The sequence below is a fragment of the Copadichromis virginalis genome, linkage group LG2 (assembly GCF_057382275.1).
Source record: "Copadichromis virginalis isolate Kocher_CV1m ecotype Utaka linkage group LG2, C_Virginalis_male_GT1.1, whole genome shotgun sequence".
Lineage (NCBI taxonomy): Eukaryota > Metazoa > Chordata > Actinopteri > Cichliformes > Cichlidae > Copadichromis > Copadichromis virginalis.
The window spans coordinates 29,870,310-29,891,973 of record NC_140619.1 but is presented as its reverse complement, the minus strand read 5'-3'; the positions used below and the strand labels follow the sequence as shown (position 1 = coordinate 29,891,973).

The 21,664-nt window shown below is 36.8% G+C and overlaps 1 protein-coding gene across 1 annotated transcript; it reads left to right on the top strand.

Moving 5' to 3' along the window:
• Positions 1-4,947: 4,947 nt before the first annotated feature.
• Positions 4,948-7,548, top strand: LOC146717590 (uncharacterized). The gene is made up of 4 exons (XM_085478404.1): positions 4,948-5,189; positions 5,274-5,378; positions 5,544-5,657; positions 5,976-7,548. The coding sequence occupies exons 1-4, from the start codon at positions 4,982-4,984 to the stop codon at positions 6,152-6,154; spliced, it is 606 nt and encodes a 201-aa protein (XP_085334530.1). The 5' UTR covers positions 4,948-4,981; the 3' UTR covers positions 6,155-7,548.
• The last annotated feature ends 14,116 nt before the right edge of the window (positions 7,549-21,664 follow it).

Below are 21,664 nucleotides of genomic sequence, written 5' to 3'. Positions count from 1 at the left end.
CTCATTATCCTAGCAATATATGAAGACATTAGGAATGGCTAAGGAGCTTTATACATTAATTCAACCAGGACAGTGCAAAGTTAAAAAAATAAAAATAAAAAAGCTAAATGAAAAGGGTCAGCAGTATGAAGTTAGGTCATGCTTGAGATGTCAGGGGCTTTTCTTTCATTAAAAAAAAATAACAACAGACTTGTGTAAAATCGACTAAAACATTAGCCTTTTGAGTTTAGGTCTAATTTACAACAGTGAACAATGATAGCCCACTGTTCACTGATATAAATAAGAGTTGTCATTTTTAACGTAAAAAAATCTATATATTTAAAGGTTGTTCCCTTACTAGTGTGTAATTCTATTTTCCTTTTCTCAAAGCAAACATAAAAAAAGGAGTAGAGACCTGTCAGGTGTTTTTAGCTTTCATGAGCTACTTTTACAATCACAAATTGTAGCTTAATTGTATGTTGAGCATTTTTTTTTAGATTGGAGTAAAATTCCTGTAACAGTAGTAGGTGTAATGTTTCCCTCTGTTGGTTCATTGAGGTTCTGCAGTCACACTCATTCAAAGTGAACAGTCTCATAACTGACATAAGCCTTAAATAAAACAACAACAAAACAAACAAACAAAATCAGGTGTTTTTGCCTTTATTGGAGAGTAGAAAGGCAAGCAGGGAGTGTGCAGAGGACACTCAGCAAAGGGTGAGGGTTTGTTTTATAGTTACCTCCTCACCCCTGTGAGCTAAACTGGTGCCCTAGACAACAGTAACAAGAGTCGCATCTGACTTCCTGCCAATATGCTAAAGAAATGTAACTGCACACTTAAAGACATGCAGATGTGATTGTAGTGTGATCTTTTTTAAAAATGCCAGCTCTTGTTTTCTCAACCATGAAGATCATTTCCCTCTCTTCATGTCAGTCCAAATGGGTGTCTCAGAAATCTCCAATTCTTGTAAGTTTAAAGAAGAAGTAATGTGTCAACTGCTTTTACCCCGTTTCAAACAATACACCGAATATAACAATGCTCTTTTTGGTCAGAGTTTTCACACATCCTCCTGTGAGGCTGCTCACTAACAGGATGCTGTTGGAGGCTGTTGCTGACAACACACACTGAACAGTGAGAAGGCAAAGATATATTTTTAATAAGAATGCATTTAAGTTAGGGCGAGCATGACCAGTGAGCTTGGTTACCGACACATGCTTATCAGATTTGGTATTGCATAAAGAAAAAGTGATGACGGGTGTACTCTCTAGTTGTGCAGTCACCTGTGCTCCAAAGGAAAAAACTAAATGATGAACCCAAAATCCAACATGTACTTGTATTTATTTCTCTCATTTAATTTATTTTCAACAATTACAGATGTAGATATAGTCAGGCTTTAAAACTTAATCACCAAAATATTTAATTTAATTGTTACATTTTTCATAATTAAACAGCCAAAATTAAACAAAGTTTCATGGCCAATGAGGCAGGCTCAACTCAAACATACGTCTCAAAGTAAAAGTTCAGTGTGTTTATTCACAATGAAGTCGATAATGTTAAACACAGTGCAAAAAGGGGAAATCCTGCTCCAGGGAGGAAGGGAAAGGAATACAAGCATCCAATAATCCAAATACATGTTTGTTTGTTTGTTTGTGTGTTTGTTTGTTTTTAAATAAAATGGACGTTTCTTTCTAAACGAACACAACAGCTCATAGCCCTTTACTTCAAAAACATGGATTAATCAACTGCAGACACTACACTCTGGAAAAAAGAGAAAAAGACAGCAGGTATATAGTGGAAGCCTGGTTGTCCCAGGTTTACACTGCAACTTGAAAGCAGCTTACATTTGTGGATCTGTGGGAAGCTGGCAGCATTAAATGTTACTCAAAACCCCCACTGGGCATGCAATGTGATGTGCATCTCAAGCTATTTGTCCACACAAATTTAACGTTTTTTTAACCAAGAGCAATGTTAATTATTTGTACACACAGAAAGGTTTTTGATAGGTGAGCTGAACTTAATAAAATAATGAGTAGTTATCCAGGTTTTAATGTACGCATTTGTAAAATAGTTTCACTTGTGGTCAAATTGCTTCATATTTGAGTGTGGATTCAAACACATGTACGTGACTCCTCAAAAGTTACACACAAATCATAGCACACATTTATGAAGCTTATTTTATGCAGGTGGATCATATCATACACATGTGTAACCCTTTAAAGACACATTTCTCTCCATAGTTTCCAGCATTATGGGGAACATTAAGTCATTTCTGTTAACTGTTGCCTTCAAATGCCTGTTTGTTCTAACCCAGTTTCTTCTCAGTTCTCCTAGTTACTTCCCCGTACTTCTACAGAAACCTTGCCAATCTGGACAACTGCTGCTTGCAAAAACATTTATCTCTATTTTCTGTTCTGACACCAATTCTCTGTAAACTGTCACAAGAAGGACTTCTCCCCCAACTCTCTGATAATTGCCAGGTGCCTACACACTACCTCCAATACATTTGTAAAGCTTAGTTTACGCTTGAGGATTATGTCATACAGATTTGGAATCCTTTTGAGACATATTTGCCTTCGTTGCATCCAGGATAAGTCCCACCTGAGCACAGCCAACAACAACAAGAGACAGACAGAAGGCCAACCTGGTGAAGTCAGCTAGGGAGGACTGAGGGACTATGACAGGGTTGTTACATTTTACATTTTAATGATCATGAAACTGATCTTGTGGCAGGCAATGGTGCTAGTTTCAGTCATCATGTAGCTGTAGTGTTTACAGCTGAGAATGAGCAATGAAACATTTCTCCCACTGAATGCAGGGCTGTATTCAGATTCTGGTATGAATGAATATTGGCAACAACAGTCATGAAAACCACTATTCACCCTATAAACTACAATCCTTAAAATGGTGATGTTAATTTTTAAAAATGGTTTAAGGTGTTTCTGCTTCCACTGTGGATGTAAATGCATTTACCTGCATGAGGAACATAAACTACATGTAAGTCACTAAAATATGAACTTTAAATGAGACTTTTGTTGAATTGGATTAAGCCAGTGGCTGAATGTAATAGACACTATGTGATGGGATAGTGGTAGTTGGTTGCAGATCTAAAAATAGTCCAGTGACAATGTAAATAATGACTGAAAAAGCCTGTGGAAGCTCTATGAGCTTCCTTTTATTTATGCCAAATAAGGTATATGTTGCTTTCACTTCCTTTTTTAGATTTACACATATGCAGTGAGAACACGATTTCCAAGGAGCCATTTATGACCAATAAGTATTGGAGATATGTGCATGCCATTTAATAAAGCACTCTGACAACTTCCAACTATGTCAACACACATTGAACAGTGAGGAGACATGGAAGCTGTGCTTGGCTTGATGGTGATTCTACTGGGAGTGCCTCATGGTGAGCTGATCAAGGTTTTTTTTTCATGGTGAGCTGATCAAGGTTTTTTTTTAAATATAAATAATTATTAATAATATGTTACATATAAGCAATGTGTTTTGAACCAATACCATTTTTTAAAATAAGGGATGTTAAAGCAGCTCTACTAATACTTGAAAAAAGAGATTTGTGCTTTTATTTGTTTTAAAAAATCAGGTTATATTCTTTTTGGCAAAATCTACAGTTTGTAACCCTTTGAGAAGAGCTTTAGTTTCTTTATGGACATGTCTCTAATTTTAGTAGCAGTGGCCCTGAATTGGATAAATTGAAGAAAATGGATGAACAGGCATTAGGTTAATTGGTGACACTACTTTATCTGCAGTGTAAATTTGAGCAATAATTGCATAGGTGGAAGGAAATGGATGGATGGATAGTAGCAGTGGTAAGATAAACATAATAATGAGATTTTAAAAATTTAAGACTGTTCTTTGTTTCTGCTTCTTTCTTCTTTTTGTTGTTTCTGTTAAATGTTACTTTGTTCATATAAGCACTTTATGTTATTGTGCCATTTTTGTATCTATTTGTATTTTTTCATGAAAATATTAGCATTTCAACTGACCTACTGAACTCTCTATAACTATCTGTAGGTGAAAAGAGTCTGAAAAGTTCTTCTATAGACATGGTATCCATGTTTTAGTTTTAATTGCCCAACAAATTTTATGGTGTTCGCTTTGGCCAAAACTGTGGAGGATCTGTTTAACTGTTTATCTTGGTTATTAACATGATTGCACTCTTGGAAACATTACTGTGGTGATTACTTGCACCTTGGAAAACTACTTCTGCAAAGTAGTCTAAGATTATATATTTATGGCAGTAGTACAATGCTCATCATTTTATACACACTCAATCAAAATAATGGATTATTCAAATATGCAGTTTGGTATTATGTTTCAATGTGGTAGTTCAGAAATATTTGTAACACGTACAACTATTTTACAGAAACTAACGAATTACAAATGTTTTTCTTTATTAATGTTTCAAAAGTTCCAGGTGTGGAAACTTACTGTGATGGCAGACAGGATGGAGCTCAGTGTTACGGAGCTTTGGGAGGAACCGTGGACATCCAGCTGATGGACAACACCTCAGAAATATCTAGATACAAAGTGTTAAATAATTCATTAAAAATACTAGATGTGAGAAAGAATAAGATTATTTCTAAAACCATAGAACATAGATATCTTTTCCCCAGTAATGGAACATTTAGGATCAATAACCTGAGTAGGTCAGACAGTGGTAATTATACCCTTCAAACCTTTGATTCAGATGGAAGATCATCAGGCGAGCGGACTTTACAATTGTTTATTCAAGGTAAATGCTTCCCTGTTGGGAAATTAAGCCATTAAAAGGTCTGAATTTAACCTTGTTTTGGTCATCTAAATATCTCACAAATCTCACATTTTAGATATTTGTGTTTCATGCTTTATACTTGGTTTTCATTAGAGACTACAACGAATGACAAAGATCCTGATTTTTTTTAAAAATAAAGATCATCTGTGTGTTTTTCCTCAGCTCCTGTGTCCTCTGTCCTGCTGGTCTCTAAGTGTCTGTCCCAGGGAGAGATGAGGGTGTCCTGCTTCTCTGAGGGAGGGGACAGTCCTCAGTACAGCTGGACTTTGGATGGACGCACACTGACAGATGCTGAGCTCCTTTCTGGAGATAATGAGACTAACATCATGACTCTGAAACAGCACGTCTCAGGAACTCTGGTCTGCTCAGTCAGGAACAACGTCAGTAATGTCTCCAAAGAAAAGAAGATATCTACTTGCGGTGAGTGATAGTAGGCGATAATCACAACTTTGACAATTAATGTCACTTTTTATAATGGTCATGAATTATCTCTTTTGCTCATAGGGTTCATTTTTATTAACTGCACCACAGTCAATGGGACAATGATATCGGGGTGGGTGCATAAAGCCAGTAACACCCTGTGTGTTGAACCAGCACAGATTTTTAAGGGTAAGGAGAACGGAGCTGCCATAAGTGATGACATATGGTGTATTAGAAATTGAAAACTAACTACATCCACTGGTGTCATTTTCTTATTTATCCCCATTTAATTTTTTCATAAAATCGTGTTTTCTGACTCAAATAACAGCTCTTTTTTAAAAATTTATGAAACAGGAAATTTGCCACTAATTGGTGTTCTCACGACGCTCATCATTTTCTTACTTGTGGGTATAGCAGTCATCTGTGCTCAGCGGAAAAAGAAAAACAGCAAACATAAAAAACAAAAAGGTACAAAACTTCATCTTTTTCCTCACTCACAATGCTCAGATTGCTTTTTACTCTTTTTATAAAAATAAATAATTATTGGAAATTTTTAAATGAAACTTTTTTGATGACTTAGCAAGATATGCCAGTTAGATACGTGGATAGTGTTTAACCAGCTACCTTTATCACAGAAGACAGATCTGCCCTACCATAAAGTCTAAAGCTTGCTAATGAACCCATTTCAAAAGTCATATTTTGTGTGAATCATTTTACATTATTTCCAGTCTTTGTGATAAAACTAACCAACTTTTTCTGCCGGCCCACCCACTTGCTATTCCTCAGAGGAAGAAGATGACCAGGAAGAAATCTTTGCTGATATCAGGGTTGTGAAACGGCAGGCGAAACAACTGGAGAGAAGAGCTGAACTAGAGTTTGGCAAAGTCAAGTATTCAAAGCGTCCTCGGCAGACGGAACCAACAGGAAATGCTTGTTTGTATGGCAACGTCCATAAAGCCATGTAATTTAAGTGGTCAGTGCTTATACACAGACTGCACAGCTGAAAGCTGATCAGTGAGGAGCTGCTGTCAAGATGTCTAACTATTTTTCGTTAAATGTGATTTCCCATCAGAAAAATAGACTATCAAAGGTGATACTTACTGATATAAATACTTACTGATATTTACTTTCATTGCACTTCCAATCTCTTGATTTAGTATGTTGCACAAATACTGTGAGTGCTTTCTGCATATATTCTGTGGAAGCTCTCATAGAACATTGTTATTTAGGTTATTGAGGGGAGGATCTAATCGTTAATCCAAGATGGCGCCAGTGTGCTCGGCAGGCTGGGCCCTCTACTGTTTGGAGTATCAGATCTCCTACCACTGTTATGCTGACAACATTCAAATCCATTTCCAATTGTCTGATGACCTGCCAGCTTCATTGAATCGTTTGTCTGACAGCTTGAGAGAGTTCCCAGTGGCTGTCAGCCAATTCTCTCATTTTAAATGAGAAGAAAACTGAGATTATGGTGTTTGATAGTCACACTCCACAAGATCAGCTAGCTGCCTGATTTGGTCCCTTTGCTTGCTTCTTAACGATACTGTAAGTAATCTAGGTGTTTTCCTGGATAGTTCATTTAAACTGGATAAACAGGTTTCCTTTGTGGTTAAATCTGGCTTCTTCCAATTGCGCCAAATTTCCAAGGTCAAACTTCTAATACCGTACAAAGATCTTGAAAAACTTATACATGCCTTTGTGACCTCCAGATTAGATTATTGTAACTCTCTCTACTCTGCACTCCAACTCGCTCACCTCCAATGGTTACAGCTTGTTCAGAATGCTGCAGCTCGTCTTCTAACCGGAACTAGAAAGTTTGCCTCCATTACTCCTGTGCTCTCTGACTTACATTGGCTGCCTATTAAATTTTGTATTGATTATAAAGTTCTGCTGCTTACTTTCAAATGCCTAAACAACCTTGCGCCCGACTATCTCACCAACCTCCTCAGTCTTTATACTCCCAGCTGTTCTTTGTTATCATCTGGTCAGTGACTACGGGTGATTGTGCCATTGCCTCTGTAGCGCCAAACCTCTGGAATAGTCTTCCTGCTACCATTCATGTTTCTGAGTCCATTCAATTCTTTAAAGCACACTTGAAAACTTACCTATTCAACCTGGCTTTTCCAACTTGCTAATTCTCACCGCTCACTAACTGCTGTATCGTTACTCATTTCTCGGGATTATCATGAATTCTCCCTACCCCTACTTACTAATGCCTTTGTTTGTTTCTCTATTTTACCTTGTTTTAATGACTTACTGTTTAGTGTAATCATTTTACTGTTTATTCCTTACTGTGAAGCACTTTGGTGTACCCCCTGAATTTAAACTTGCTATATAAATAAAATTGTATTGTATTGTATTGTATTGTATTTTTCTCTTTCCATTTGAATTTGACTTGTTTTTGACTTGGTAGAAGTTGGACCAGATCATCCAACTCAATTCAGTTTTATTTATATAGCACCAAATTACAACATGTTGCCTCAAGGAGCTTTATATCATTTGGTAAAGACCCTACAATAATACGAAGAATCCTTAAAACACAAATAAAGTAAAAAGGCTGAACATTTGGATGTTTATAAGACATCCAGATATCAACAATTCACCTTTAGTTGGCAAGTGTCCTCATTAAAAACACTGATGTTCAAATTACATAAAGGACAGGTGTGTGAGTCACTTTTTCATCTAAACATGTTTCAAATTGCTGCAAGTTGGATTTTACTTGGATTTGGCCACTGATATTAGTAAACAGAGGGACACTTCCAGGCTTTTTCAGCCTCAGAACAGGGGGATTGTTAACCTGCTGGTCCGCTGTTGTGCACTTTTTATAAGATGGTTGTTATCACAAAATACATCAGAAATTTGTTTAGCTCATCTTGAAAGTTGTAACATTAGTGGTGATTGAGCTATATCACTTCAGTCTACCATGAGATGGCTGGCCATTTAAAGAAAAAAACCCTCATTATTATTCATTATTAGTCATCATTATCACAATTACCTGGGTTTACGTACGTCTTAGAAAAAGAAGGTTGTTCACAAACTCGTGTTTTTTTTTTCTCTGTTCCTGTTATGACACCAAGCTCAATTTTTCACACTACACTCCTCTTGTTTGTGCTCCTCTCATGTTGCCCTGCACTTATACCTTAACGGTTTATTTTGCTTTACTTGTTTTGCATTGGTTTATTCCTGCAACCATTTTTATCCCATTATTTTCCTTAAAGTGGTGTACTTGCACATTTTTAGTAAGGACCACACTAGATATGTCAATAACTTCAATCTACAATCATCACCCTGTGAAATAGGAAAGGAAACTTCCCATAAACAGGAAGGGAAAATTCATGCTTCTTCTTTTTGACAAAGCTAAAATTTGTGTTTACCTTGGGTGTGTGTGTGTTTGTTTCCCCGGTAAAGCAACAGAAACAGTGCACCAACAATAGAAGGTCACAGGAAGTGCTGGTTATGATTTACTGCATAGAAAGGATAAAATGGTCACAGGCAGTAATCCTACTTTTATTTCAGAGTTCCGTTTTTAAATTCTGGCTGAACTCAATTCAATGCAATAAAATTGTATTAATCCTGGTTCCAGGTCCAAGGTTGGCCCTGAAGGAAATTGGGTGTGTGTGTGTGTGTTCCGTGTTCAGCTGAGAGAAAGTGTCCCTTCACCCAGTTAGGCAAAAGTCAACAATCTTTGGTCGACGTGGGGTGGCCTTAAGGGAGGGGGAAAGAGAGTCAGAACAACAATCTTGTTATCTAAGGGAGAATTTTGTTATTTCTGCCAGTTTTTGCCTTGAGCAACCAGCTGGCGCCAGGGGGGCCGCATGAGTTGAGGATGGTAGTTGTTTTGGTTAGTGCGAACAAACTGCATCCAATTTTACAGTTGGTCTAATCTCCATTACTAGTCACCAGGTCTCTCAATTCCCATTGCAGAGCCATTAGCTTCTCCAAGATTTTGCCCATATGCATTCAATAAACAGTCTGAACTGTGTTTTAGTCCATTATAGTATGAAATAAATAAGATGGACCATATTATTATTTAATTATTTTTCTTTGGTGGTTTCTAAGTACAGGTCATCTTCCACTTCCATTACCTATGGTGTGCCACGTGGTTCTGTATTGGGACCTTTATTGTTTCTAATATATCTACTTCCTCTTCAGCATACTTTGACCCCTTTAAGGACATTTGCTATCACTGCTATGCAAATGACATACAGTTATACATTTCTTTTAAGCCCCAAGATGTTTCTAAGCTGTAGATTCTAAATCAGTGCTTAGACTCCATTAAAGGTTGGATGGCTGACAACTTCCTTCAACTTAATGAAGGAAAAACTAAAGTCCTTGAATGTGCTCCTGACAGATTTGCACCTAAGACAATGAAAGCTCTTGGTCCCCTTTTGACATTTGTGAAATTGTCTATCAGCAACCTAGAGGTAAACTTTTAACTTGGCTCTCACTTTGGATGTTCATGTCAAATTTCTGCTTCGGTTTTGCTTTTATCATCTAAGAAACATTGTTAAATTAAGCCCTATTGTATCTCACACCAAGCTGGAGATTGTTACACATGCATTCATTTCATCACGTTTAGACCATAGTAATTCACTGTTTATATGTCTATGCAAAAACTCCCTTGAGTGTCTGCAGGTTGTTCAAAACACCGCACACACAGCATACAAGACGGAGAACTAAGGGAGACAGGGGAAAACTTCACCCTGAGAAACCCTTTGCCACTGTGGCCCCCAGACTGTGGAACGCTCTCCCTCTGAGCTTAAGATCTGTGGACTCAGTAGTCTTTTTTTAAAAAATAACTAAAAACTCATCTTTTTAGAATTGCTTTTGGTTAACTTTCTATCTGTCTTTGTTTTATGCCTTGGTATTTCTGTGTGAAGCATTTTGTGATCTTTTGTCTTGAAAGGTGCTATATAAATACAATTTTACTTTACTTTACTCAAAGTCCTAACAAGAATATTATTTGCGGTTATTTTTAATACTTGAATATAAGCATAGCCATAGAAAATATGTAACTATCCATTTTAAACTAGTTGAAACCTCACAATTTTACACAATTATATACTCATGTATTTGTCTCATATGATTCTAATTACAGATGTAGGCCTTTCAGTATCATTATTTTAATCAGTAATGACATGAAACATTTGACAGAATTAAAGTAGGAAGTTTAATTGAGTTTTTTCTTGTTCTGTATTTAAAACATTTCAGTTAACTGTCCTTCTGATGTCCTCCACAAATTAATTTTTTTAAGCCTTTGCTGCCATTTTGATAAACAGTTGTTCAAGAAAAGGTAAGAAGTGAACAGATAAGTATGAAAAGGTGTGACGTTTCCCTCTACTGGTTTACAGATGCGTTACTGTTGCTTATGATAATGTCTGTATTGAGTGAAGTTCATTGTTATTAGTTAAATATAAAACATACATTTCACCCCCACATTTCTTCTTATAATTATGAGTTCAGTGTGTTCTTTGAGTCTAACAAGAGTGAAAAACTTCATGAACTTCATAAAACTAAACATGATGCCTTCCACCCAAGAATGAGCTTTGTTTTCCACTCCAATCGCTCATCTCTGTACCCCTGTGATTTCAAAACAGCCATATATTAAAAAAAAACATCAACAACAAAAAAACCCCCCTTTCTGTACATTAAAATCATTCGGCACCGCAGACTGTTGGGAAGAGCTACCCACTGTTGCTGTGGATTTGATGCTTTAGAGGTGACCCTTACAGACTGGTTGGCTATCCCAAGGTAGGTGGTTTGTAGTGCATAGAGTTAGCTATTTAAAGCAACAGTGAGTGTTTTCACCACGGATAGCCATGTAGATTGTTCTAGATCTGATGTAGATCTGCGTGATTTGGCACGATGGATAGCTACACCAATGCATCCATGTACTTCAGCACCATAGACAGCTACACCATGGGTTTTAGTGCTATGGACAGCTACCCTAGTGTGTCTGTGTGAGTAGAAGGTACAGATATATGTTAAAATATGTAGAGAGTAAAAGTAAAAGTTCTCAGAAAAAAAATTTAAGTACAGTAACAAAGTATTTTTACTCTGTTACTTTCCACCTCTTAACCACTATATGAGTTACCAGGATGCTAGTAACTCTGTCAAAAGGATTTCCCTCTGTTTAGTTTCTTTTGTTGCTCAATCTGAAAAAAGGTATTTTTTTTCCTGTCTTTTTAAAGTGTATATATAATTTTGTTTTAATGCTATACTTTCCTTTGTACATACATCATGATTTGCGCTGTGTTCATTTAAAGTAATAAAAAATGCTCTTCTTTCTCAGTCACTATTTAGTAAGGAGAGCTGTTACTGGTGGGTCTTTTCTTATATTGTGGGGCCATATAGTGTGAAGTTCTTTGTGGTGAACTTTGCACACTGACAGAGGCTCAGCTCCTTTCTGGAAATAATGAGACTAACAACATCACTCTGAAACAACATGTCTCATCTCATCTGGTCTGCTCAGTCAGGAACAATGTCAGTAATGTCTACATAGAGCAGAGGATATCTACCTGTGGTAGGAACTAACAGGAGACGATTGTTTGTATGTCAGCATGCATAAAATCAGGTGATTAAAGTGATCAGCATTTTTACACAGACTACACCGCTGAAGGTCCACAGAGGTGATGTCGAGATACTGAAAGGTCTATTAAATAATGAGATTTCCTATCAGACAAATTATCAAAGCTCATAAATATTGAATTTCATACATTTCACTGTTCTTCCACATTTTGAATTCTGCTTTAATGCATCCAGTCTTATGTTCCTGCTATGAACCTCTGCTAGAACAAAGTTTATGATTGTAATTCTCTTTTAATTTGAACTTGACGTAACAAAGTACATTTTGTTTCATGTTATTTAGTTTCATTGCTGCATAACACTTTTTGCTTCATAATTTAAATACAGTTCAGATCAGATGTCACTATGTAGCGCCAAATCATAGCATCTCAAGTAATATCACACAGTAAAACATTAGAGTATATTAAATTTGAGCACTGTCAAACTACCTGTTATAGAGATAATAATTCCAACAGCATTTATGATACTTGGTCATCAGGCTGGGATCACTGGGGCAGCACAGGTTCAACACTGTTGTAGTTTATTTGGACTTACAATACCCCTGGGGCAAGTTTAACACAGTTTTGTTGTTGTTCAGAGGTGCTAGTGTTTTTTAAATCAGCATCAGTACAAATATCAAGGAAATGTTCAAAGGCAGAACAACATTTATGGAGCCCAGTCCCGTGTCTGTAATCATGTTGCAGATTTTTCTTTGTTCAGTTCATATGTTAGATAAACAACCAAAGACACATTTAAGCATAAATGTAGTGACAGTGACATTATTCTTGGTGTTAAAATCTCTTTATGACATTAAAAATAAAGCTTCTGTTTTATATTTGCTGAATTTTAATTTACTATATATTAATATGTAATATATATTAATACAGTTTGCTTTTGCACAGACATATATTTATAAATACTGATGACTTTGCTATGGTTGAATGATGCCATTAATTAGTTGTTTCTCATCTCTTTGGAGTCTTTTTCACTTCAATTGTTCATCAACATAATTGATAAAAAAAAAGGTTTTAAAATAATTAAACATTTATTGCTTCTTTCTCTGCATTTCTATTCTAGTCACATCCTGCCTGGTCTGAGTTCACACATTCTTATCTGAAGATGATCAGTAATAACAAGAAATGGCAATAATGACAAATGCTTTCAGTTAGTACTGAAATACTGTGAAAGTAGTCACATCCTACCAGATCTAAATTTGCATGTTGTGATGTGAAACTGGTCACGAACAGGAAACGTGGTCAGTGTAGGGTGCGCCTGTTTGCATCTGTGTAAAGGAGAGTTTGTCTGAAGGAACCTGTGTTTGGACTGTAGTTGATGCTATTAGGAGTCCTTTAATTACCCCGGTGGTATTAGAAACAGCCCCTGTATAGATTTTGATGTAGACTGTTAGAGTCATAAGTCAAAAAAATAATATATTACACTTTACTCGCTATTTTCCTTAAAAATAATGCTGCATTACTTGATTACTCCCTGCATTAACAATTCATTATAATTTTTACTTTGACGTACAAAGGAAGAGGATGTTTTTTTGGTGTAATTTTAACTGTTTATGAATAATCACTCTTTCTCCTTAAACTGTCACTAGTGAGGAAGCACTCTGACACTGCTGACTGCATCAGCACACACTGACCAGTGAGAAGAGATGTATTAAAAACAGGAGCTTTAATATAGTTGTTTCCTGTTATTTTTGTATTTAGAAACCGTTCAGAAAATTGTCATTTAATGTGTCATTTGAACTGTTTGCCCAGTAAGACTTTTTGGTGTCAGGTTTCCCTCTACTGGTTTACAGAGGTATTGCATTTGCTTACAAATAAGTTCAGTGAGTGAGTCAGAGAAACTCTTATTTTTCTTTCTTTTATTCTTTCTTTCTTACTTTCTTTCTTATTAAAAAAAACGTGTACTTATTATTATGAAAACAGTGCTTGCAGGGCAAAGCTTCACAAAACCTACATGCAAAGCATCATGTTTCTCTAAATCATATAAATAGTATCGGATGATTTAACCAGAGGAGAGCAACTGAGGGGAGCTTCACAACAGGAACATTACAGAGACAAAGCATGACATTTAGACAAGTGTGAAATGGCAGCACAGTGTGGCTGTATTGTGGGATGAAGGCACAGACGACACGGGTGCTCTAGTTTTTTCCTCTGACTTTATTCACCACAAAACATGAACTGAACACAGCGAAACCCCTCCTCCCGACCTGGGTGTGAGTGGAGCCCTCTGGTGGGCCATCAGAGTATTTACTTTTATTTTGTATATGTACTTTGCTCACATGATCTGAATCTGTCAAGGCTAATGGGAAGAGGGACTCAGGAGATCACACTTCAGTGCATTTTATTTACACTGGAGTAATATATATTTAACATTAACAAAGTAGCATGTGAAACAGTGCTCCAGGGAGGGATCCAGGGAATCCACAACTCCAAAAAATAAAACATCTCAAAAACAATGTTTAAATAAGGACATGGCTTCACATTGCGATGAGTGTGGAAGTGATGGTAACACATTTCAATCAAGCTTCACTGCATTTCTTAGATTGAACTAAGAGTGTTTTAGATGATTATAAGCCTTTATTACCAAAATGGGTGGCGAGAAGGAGAGAGAAAGTTTTTAAGACCTGTGTGTGTCTGTATGGCAATAAATACTTGTTTGTATGGTCTAAACTGAGACAGATGGGAGCCACAAAACCACTATTTCTGTTTTAGGTCAACATTTGCATCTGTTACCACAGTCATTCTGGTAAGAACTGAACACTCAAAACTGTGACATTTTGTTGTTTGCTTTTTGTCATCTAGCCATGTTTGACCTTAATGGCCTTGAATTATTCAAAAGATTCAAGGTTTAAAGCTAAAACAAATCTGATCTACACTACAACAGCACAAATGACGCAGGCAGTTTGGAGCCTCAGCGAGGATGGAGGTGTAGCTTTTTTTTTAGTTTTTTAGGTTCCTTAACCTGCCAAATAAGTGCATAAGGGGCCATTTGCAACATCTTATGAGGGTTTTTACCACTCTGAGTCTCACTGCACACTGATTTAGAGACAGTATGCTGAATACAAGCAAGTTTAAATGGTTTAAAGCGTCACAGGAACCATGGCATTACAGCTCTGATCAGTTTCTCAATCATGAGCCTGCTTAGCCTGTACCTGACCTGTGATCTGATGATCCCTAAGCAGGTGGAAAAAAATCCAACTTTTATTGGCAGGTGTCCTGTCCTTCAACAGGATGTACATGAAATGTCCTAAACCAGGGCGCCTAAAGAAAACCTGTCAGGTTTCATCCTTCCAGAGGGGTAGACATTTTTGCATATGTCATCATTTATTAATCTGTTCTCCTTATAAGCAGGCCTGCTAAAGTGCTGTAAAACACCTCACTGAGAACAGTCACAAAGTGCGCCTCTCCAAATTACAGTGGGCTTCGGAGTAATTAACCTATTTGGGACATGTAATCACATTAGATGGTAAGTCCCTCTGTATAAAAAGGACTGCAGCGATTCAGTCCATTCCAAAATCACAAAGACAGTTTTGGACATAAGATCATATTGCTGACAGTGGATGCCCAAATATGTTGTGCGACAGGCTCCACTATCAGCAGTGGTTCAGTATACAAATTTCACAGCTACTTGACTGACAAATTCTTTTGGACTCCTGCACTTCTGTATAGCAGCTAGACTGCTTCATACAGTGATGCCAGTTCCTAACACCTGAGAAACTTGAGCATCATCCTCATTTCCCTTGTAAATATAACAACTAGCTGTAAGTTCCTTTGTTATATCTACTGATTTCTGACACTTTGAAACTCTTAAAAAGAATTTTGTGGTCATTTCACAAATGATTTTGCTTTGAACCACCAGATTAAACCTTCTTTCAAAAGTGCACTGTAAATACCTTTAGGATGTTTTAAATATCACAATGTTATTGATGCTGTTATATCAGACAGATTTCTCCTGTCTGAAAGGGAGAGGCAGTACAGGCTTAAGAAAGAAAAAGACTCAGTAATAATAAAAAGGGTGGCGATTCAGATGAAGATGAGTGGGTAGGATCCACAGAACAGTAGAGACATCATTTAGGGACAAGGTGGCAGTGCGTGATTTAATTATTGAGTATGCTTAAACAACATTTTTGAACTTCTTAGGGTAACTCTCCTGTCTGAAAGGGAGACACAGTACAAGTTAAGGAGAGAAAGGCCTCAGGCTCAGTATCACACCTGGCTGGGAATCCTGGAGGGAGGAGTTAAACGATAAGCATGATTGGGATTCACAACTGACATTGTGAAAGGAAGGAATTGTTAGAAATAAGTTTAATTATGTTTCATTTTTAAATTAATTGCAATTTATACTGATAATAGAGTTAATACACTCCTCATTAGAAGGATACAAGCATCCCATGGTGTGAAGGGTTAACAGGTAAGAAAGTTGAGTGTTTTTAGGTGAAATTGCTACACGCTTACACAACAGAAAGGGAGAGGATGCCTTGGCCTTGTGCGGGGGTATAAACTGTTGTTCCAGTAATGATGATGGCGCAACAACAAATAGAAACTATAAGGTGTCAGTTAAAGCTGACATCAGCGAGGAAATTAAACATGTCTGGTAACAAGTGCAGACTTCCTGTGTTGTCTCACACAAGCAGCGCTTTCCACACCTGCCTTGCATATTGTAATCAACTGTGGAGTATTTCAGATTGAAGCTTGCAGCAGTTCTCATCATAGATCATGGATCATTGTCTATTAAGAGAAATATGTCTCATTAGCATTGTAAATGTGTACGATATGACCCACAAGCGTAAACTAGGCTTTACAAATGTGTACAATGATTCATGTGTAACTTTTGAGGACTCACATGTGCGCGCTTCAATCCACATACAAATCTGAAGCAATTTGGCCACATGTAAAAATATTTTACAAATGCATACATCCAAACCTGAATAAATACCAGGGGCAGATCTGCTTAAAGTACTTGAACTTAATACATTCTGGGTAGTGATTAGTATTCATTCAGGTTTGAGACATATTTCTCTCAATAGTTGCCATAATAGGGAACATTAAGTCATTTCTGTTACCTTGCCTGCAAATGCCTGTTTTGGGCTAACCAGTTCTCTTTTCAGTTCTCTTAGTTACTTCCTTTGTACTTCCACAGAAACCTTGCTAATCTAGGTGACCTTAGACTACCTCCACTGCTCCATTCAGTCCCAACTCAAGTAAGACTGTTAACCACCCACTGGCTTTTTAAAATTAATTACATCGACCTTTCGGACGCCATTTAATCACTTTATTCCCCTCTAACAAAGCTCGCGTGTGTCAGTCTGCAGTGCTGCAGAGTTCCCCCATACACTCCCTTTAATCCAAACAGACATGACAAAATGCACAGTGGACTCCAACACTCATCTGACAATCCATCCATGATCTGACCTTTCCAGCCCAACTGCCTGATCACGTTACGCTCAAAAAGGAGGGTGAGCAAAGCAGTACACATTACTGACTGGTACCCCACACTAATGGGATTATCAGGTTGTGATGAGTCCCTCACTGAGAGGCTTGATGGGGATAATGTGTTGGAAGCCATCAGTGAAGGAAAAGAATCGCCCAGGCTGGAGATCTTGTACAATATCAAACCTTTGTATAACTATGCACGCACTGGCTTCCTGCAGAAATGATATGGGATTTGGGATACTGTCAAGAAACTAAACATTTGAGTTCAGAACGCCATGCTTTGAGTTTTTGCGAGTTTATGATTTCTTGTGGTTTTGACGAGGGATTTGTTCTAACTCTGTGTTGGTTATGGTCTTCTGTTCATTCATATTCACCGATACTTTTTGGGTTTCTTTGTTTTTTGTTTCTTTAGTTTCGTGCTGAGTTTTGGATTATTTTGGGTTCAGTAGTTCCCTTTTGTGATTCCTTTCTGTTCCTCCAGTCTTTTCTCTGTGGTTTTGTCAGCATGACATCAATTGTAATGACATATACCAAACTTAATTTCCTTTATTGGGATTGTCCTCTTAACTACTCTGTTTACATTTTTTCAAACTGAAGAGTATGAAATGAATAAATTGTATATCTCATATCTCAATTCTATATCTTCTATGCTCAATATATTTTCAACTTCTTATTTGAGAAAACAGGACGTTTTGTCGACACGTGTGCATAAACATAGTTCTTACTTCCATTTTTAAGGCAGAGTAAGAGGAAGTATGTAAAACAATAGTCCTGCCATAACACTCGGACAGTTTCATTGCAACCCCCTCAGAGTTGAAGGTTCCAGCTTTGTTTTATAATGCAGAGAGTACTTATGCAGGGTTTGCTTTTCTCATAGATGTATTCAGTGCATTGATGGAGTTAGGGTATGTGAACCATGATTTCCTTAGATGATTTTTCACATTTCCAGTAGAGTGCTTATATATGACCTCTCTGCATTGAATCACATCTGTTATTAACCTCTGTCTCTCTTCCACAGCATGTCTTTTATCCTGTCTTCCTTCTCTCACCCCAACCGGTCGAAGCAGATGGCCGCCCCTCCCTGAGCCTGTTTCTGCCGGAGGTTTCTTCCTGTTAAAAGGGAGTTTTTCCTTCCCACTGTCGCCAAAGTACTTGCTCATAGGGGGGTCATGTAATTGTTGGGTTTTTCTCTGTATCTGTGAAGCGCCTTGAGGCGACTTTTGTTGTGATTTGGCGCTATATAAATAAAATTGAATTGAATTGAATATGTTGCTTACTTAGGCTTTGCTGATGTGTGCATCCATTGCAACATAAGTATATCATTTACATCCTATGTTTCTTGATCATGATTCTTCTTCTATCCATGTTCGCCATCACTCCTCGTGCTTACTGAGAGTAATCAAAAGTAAGTGAAAAATTGCAAAGCCTCCAGTGTGCAGAGTCTGCAGTGTTTAATTTAAATACATTCAGTGACATTCTGCTATTTACCACTGAAAACCTGTGTTATTACACATTCATTCTAAACACATTACGAGCCGTTTACGGAGAGAGATTTAAATTTGCATTGTTTTCATTTGTTTTCTTTATTCAAATACTGTAAGCGAGTTCTATTACTTTTGAGTCTGTCTGCTTTGATGGGTAAAAAAAAAAAATGTTTTTTGTTTTTGTCTAGAGGACATTGTTTCACAGTTTCATGTTGTGGCAGTGATTTGCATCCATTTAGTATTTACAGTTTACACTCTTTCTTTATTGTTTATTTCTCTTTCTTTCAAAAAGCAAACTTACGCAAACCTGCAAACATAAAATGATGTCTCTCCTGCACACATTGTAAAGACCATGAAACAACAAAGCTCTCCCCACAGAAACCTCTGGTCTATTTTGAATTGCTTCCTGTTTTTTTTCTTAGACCATATGTGAAGGCTTTATTGACACTTGAAAGTTTTCCCCCAGTAAAGAGTATTGCCTAGATTGTCTATAGATTGCATAGGTAATTCCCCCAAACTACACCAGTTGAGGGAAAAAGATTCATTAACATTTGAGGATATTTCTTGCGATCAGTTCATTACAGCACACAAGCAAAAGCCTGCCTCACTTCTCTCTATGTCACTTCTATTTGTGTGGGCAAGTAGAAGTGAGTCACTTTATTTCCTGCTCTTGTGAAAACACCCTGTCTGTATCATCTACTGTTTGTTGTCAGTTTGCCTGAGGTTCACAGGAGGTTCAGCATTTGTTAATATTTTTCTATTATCTTTATTCTTTTAAGATTAAATCCACAGTGTTGATATATGAAGAGGATGGAACCGTTTCTTATTGTTGTGTTATTAGCAGGAGGAACTCATGGTAAGATTGTCTTCATAAAAAACACCAAACATTCACATTTGTAGTGTGATTCTTATAAGCTCATGTTCTTTTGAATGCATCTTTTTCAGCTTTCTTTCCAGTTGATGAAACTACATGTGATCTCAATGCAAACAGATGTCCATGCTCTCCTCTTCTTAAAGGAACTGTGTATATCCAATGTGATGTGATGGCTAATGCTAGTGGCCGTGATGTGAAGTGTTTGAAGGTGCTTCCCAGGGTGAACATAACTGTGTTTAATCTCAAGAAAGAAAAAATAATGATAGACAAGGAATTTAACAACAGACTACAGTTTATGAACGGGACACTCAAGATCACAAACGTGAAGAGGAATGATTCAGGTCAATACAGCATTGAGGTCTTTAATTCAAATGGAGTCCAAGAGAAAAACATTGTTTTCACCCTGGATGTTAAAGAAAATGGCAAAGTTGAAGGCAAGTTATATAACTTATTCTTTATTGCATAGTTTTGATGTTATTATAAAGATAATCAGACATGTAAACATTATGTGGCAGTAGAACTGTTAATCAGTATCCATCACTTGGGCAACAAAATGATAGAAGATGAAATGACAAAAAATAAGCATATGCACAGAGCAAATGTACAGTGAACAGAATAGAACAGAACATTTCCTGATATATTATTTGTCTATCTATTGATGTTTCCAGTTATTTTTGCAACATGTGGACCACTACTCATATTCATAAATTAATCATCTTTTATTTCTCAGTAACTACCACGTAAACTTAAAAGGCACACTGAAACTTTCCACTTGGTCATTGATTATTATTAGTTGCATTAAATTTAAACATTAAGGTTGGAAAAAGAAGCACTGTAGCAGATGATAAGAACACAAGTAAATCAGAAACCATTAAAAAGCAAAGAAGAAACAAAGCTGAAGTTCTCAATAACTGGGTTCACAAAATAGGGTTGGAAAGAATAACAGATGAGAACAATAATAAATTGGAAACCTTAAAAAAAGCAAAGCTCACTGAAAAAGATGTACTTGGAGTGTATCAACGTGGATTTCCTGACACCGAAATTGGGGTCAGTTAATAAAGTTTTCTACCCCAATGTAAACTGCGTAACGGTACCTCAGAAAACCACACAGGCATTATGATTGTTGTATTTTTAACCTAATTCTGCAGCCTCAAAACCAAGTGGCTCGTTTCACATTTGAAACTTCTATGTTGCAAACACATAGACTTAGTTTGTGTTTGAATAAAAGTCTAATCATCTTCACATACAGGCTAATATTTTTTTAACTGAACCAAACTGTTACTATTAAGCTGCACATACAGTAGCTGTAAAAGACAATGACGGTTTTAGTAAACTTTGAGTAGGGCGGTTCATTTAGCTCTGTATTCACCAGCTCTTTGTTTGCTTCAAGCACTAAAACCACTTGATTCATTTTAGGAAAAGATCCTGGTTTGGGCTACTGGAATACATTTTAAAAGTAACCTTCCCATCACTGCATGCTCAGTGCCCAAGTGCTGTGTCAGCTAATGTGATGTGTGTTGCACCTTTCCACTTACTTGCTTGCTTTTCTTTAAATATTGATGCCTCTTTCTGAGATCCTTTCAAAATGAATATGCAGTAAAAAACAGCTTTGAGAAATTAAATCATTAAATAATCTGTAAAAGGTCAAAATACAAAAGATTACAAGAGCTTTGCTTTTCTCAGTTTCCATTTTGGAAAAATCACTTAATAACGGATTAAAATAGCCTTATTTTACACCAGGTATTTTAAATGCTTGTAGAAAAGCATGGGCTTGGTGTCACATCCTCATTATCATCATGGTGTGACAGTAACTCAACATGCATATCAGCAGAACTCTGAAGCTACAGCAGCTAAATTAAATTTAGTCTTTTTTTTTTTCATTTTCATTTGTGAGTTTCGATTTTCCAGTTAGAATTTCCAAATTTTCATTTTGAAAAAGATCAGCACAAGTAAAATAGAACCCTTGCTGTGTTTAAGTCATAAACCTGTGTAGTGCTCATCGGCATGAGCACTAAATATTTCTTCACATAGTGTGAAGTGAGACAGACAGTAGGCACAAAACATCGACGATTGTTTTAGGTAAACATTTGCAAAAGCTGCTGCAAT

Excerpts from the sequence above, each read along its gene's own strand:
- LOC146717590 (XM_085478404.1), top strand. The coding sequence starts at position 4,982 with ATGAGGGTGTCCTGCTTCTCTGAGGGAGGGGACAGTCCTCAGTACAGC. Across the intron at positions 5,190-5,273 it reads AAAGAAGATATCTACTTGCG|GGTTCATTTTTATTAACTGC; the intron begins GTGAGTGATAGT and ends TTTTGCTCATAG. Across the intron at positions 5,658-5,975 it reads CAAACATAAAAAACAAAAAG|AGGAAGAAGATGACCAGGAA; the intron begins GTACAAAACTTC and ends GCTATTCCTCAG.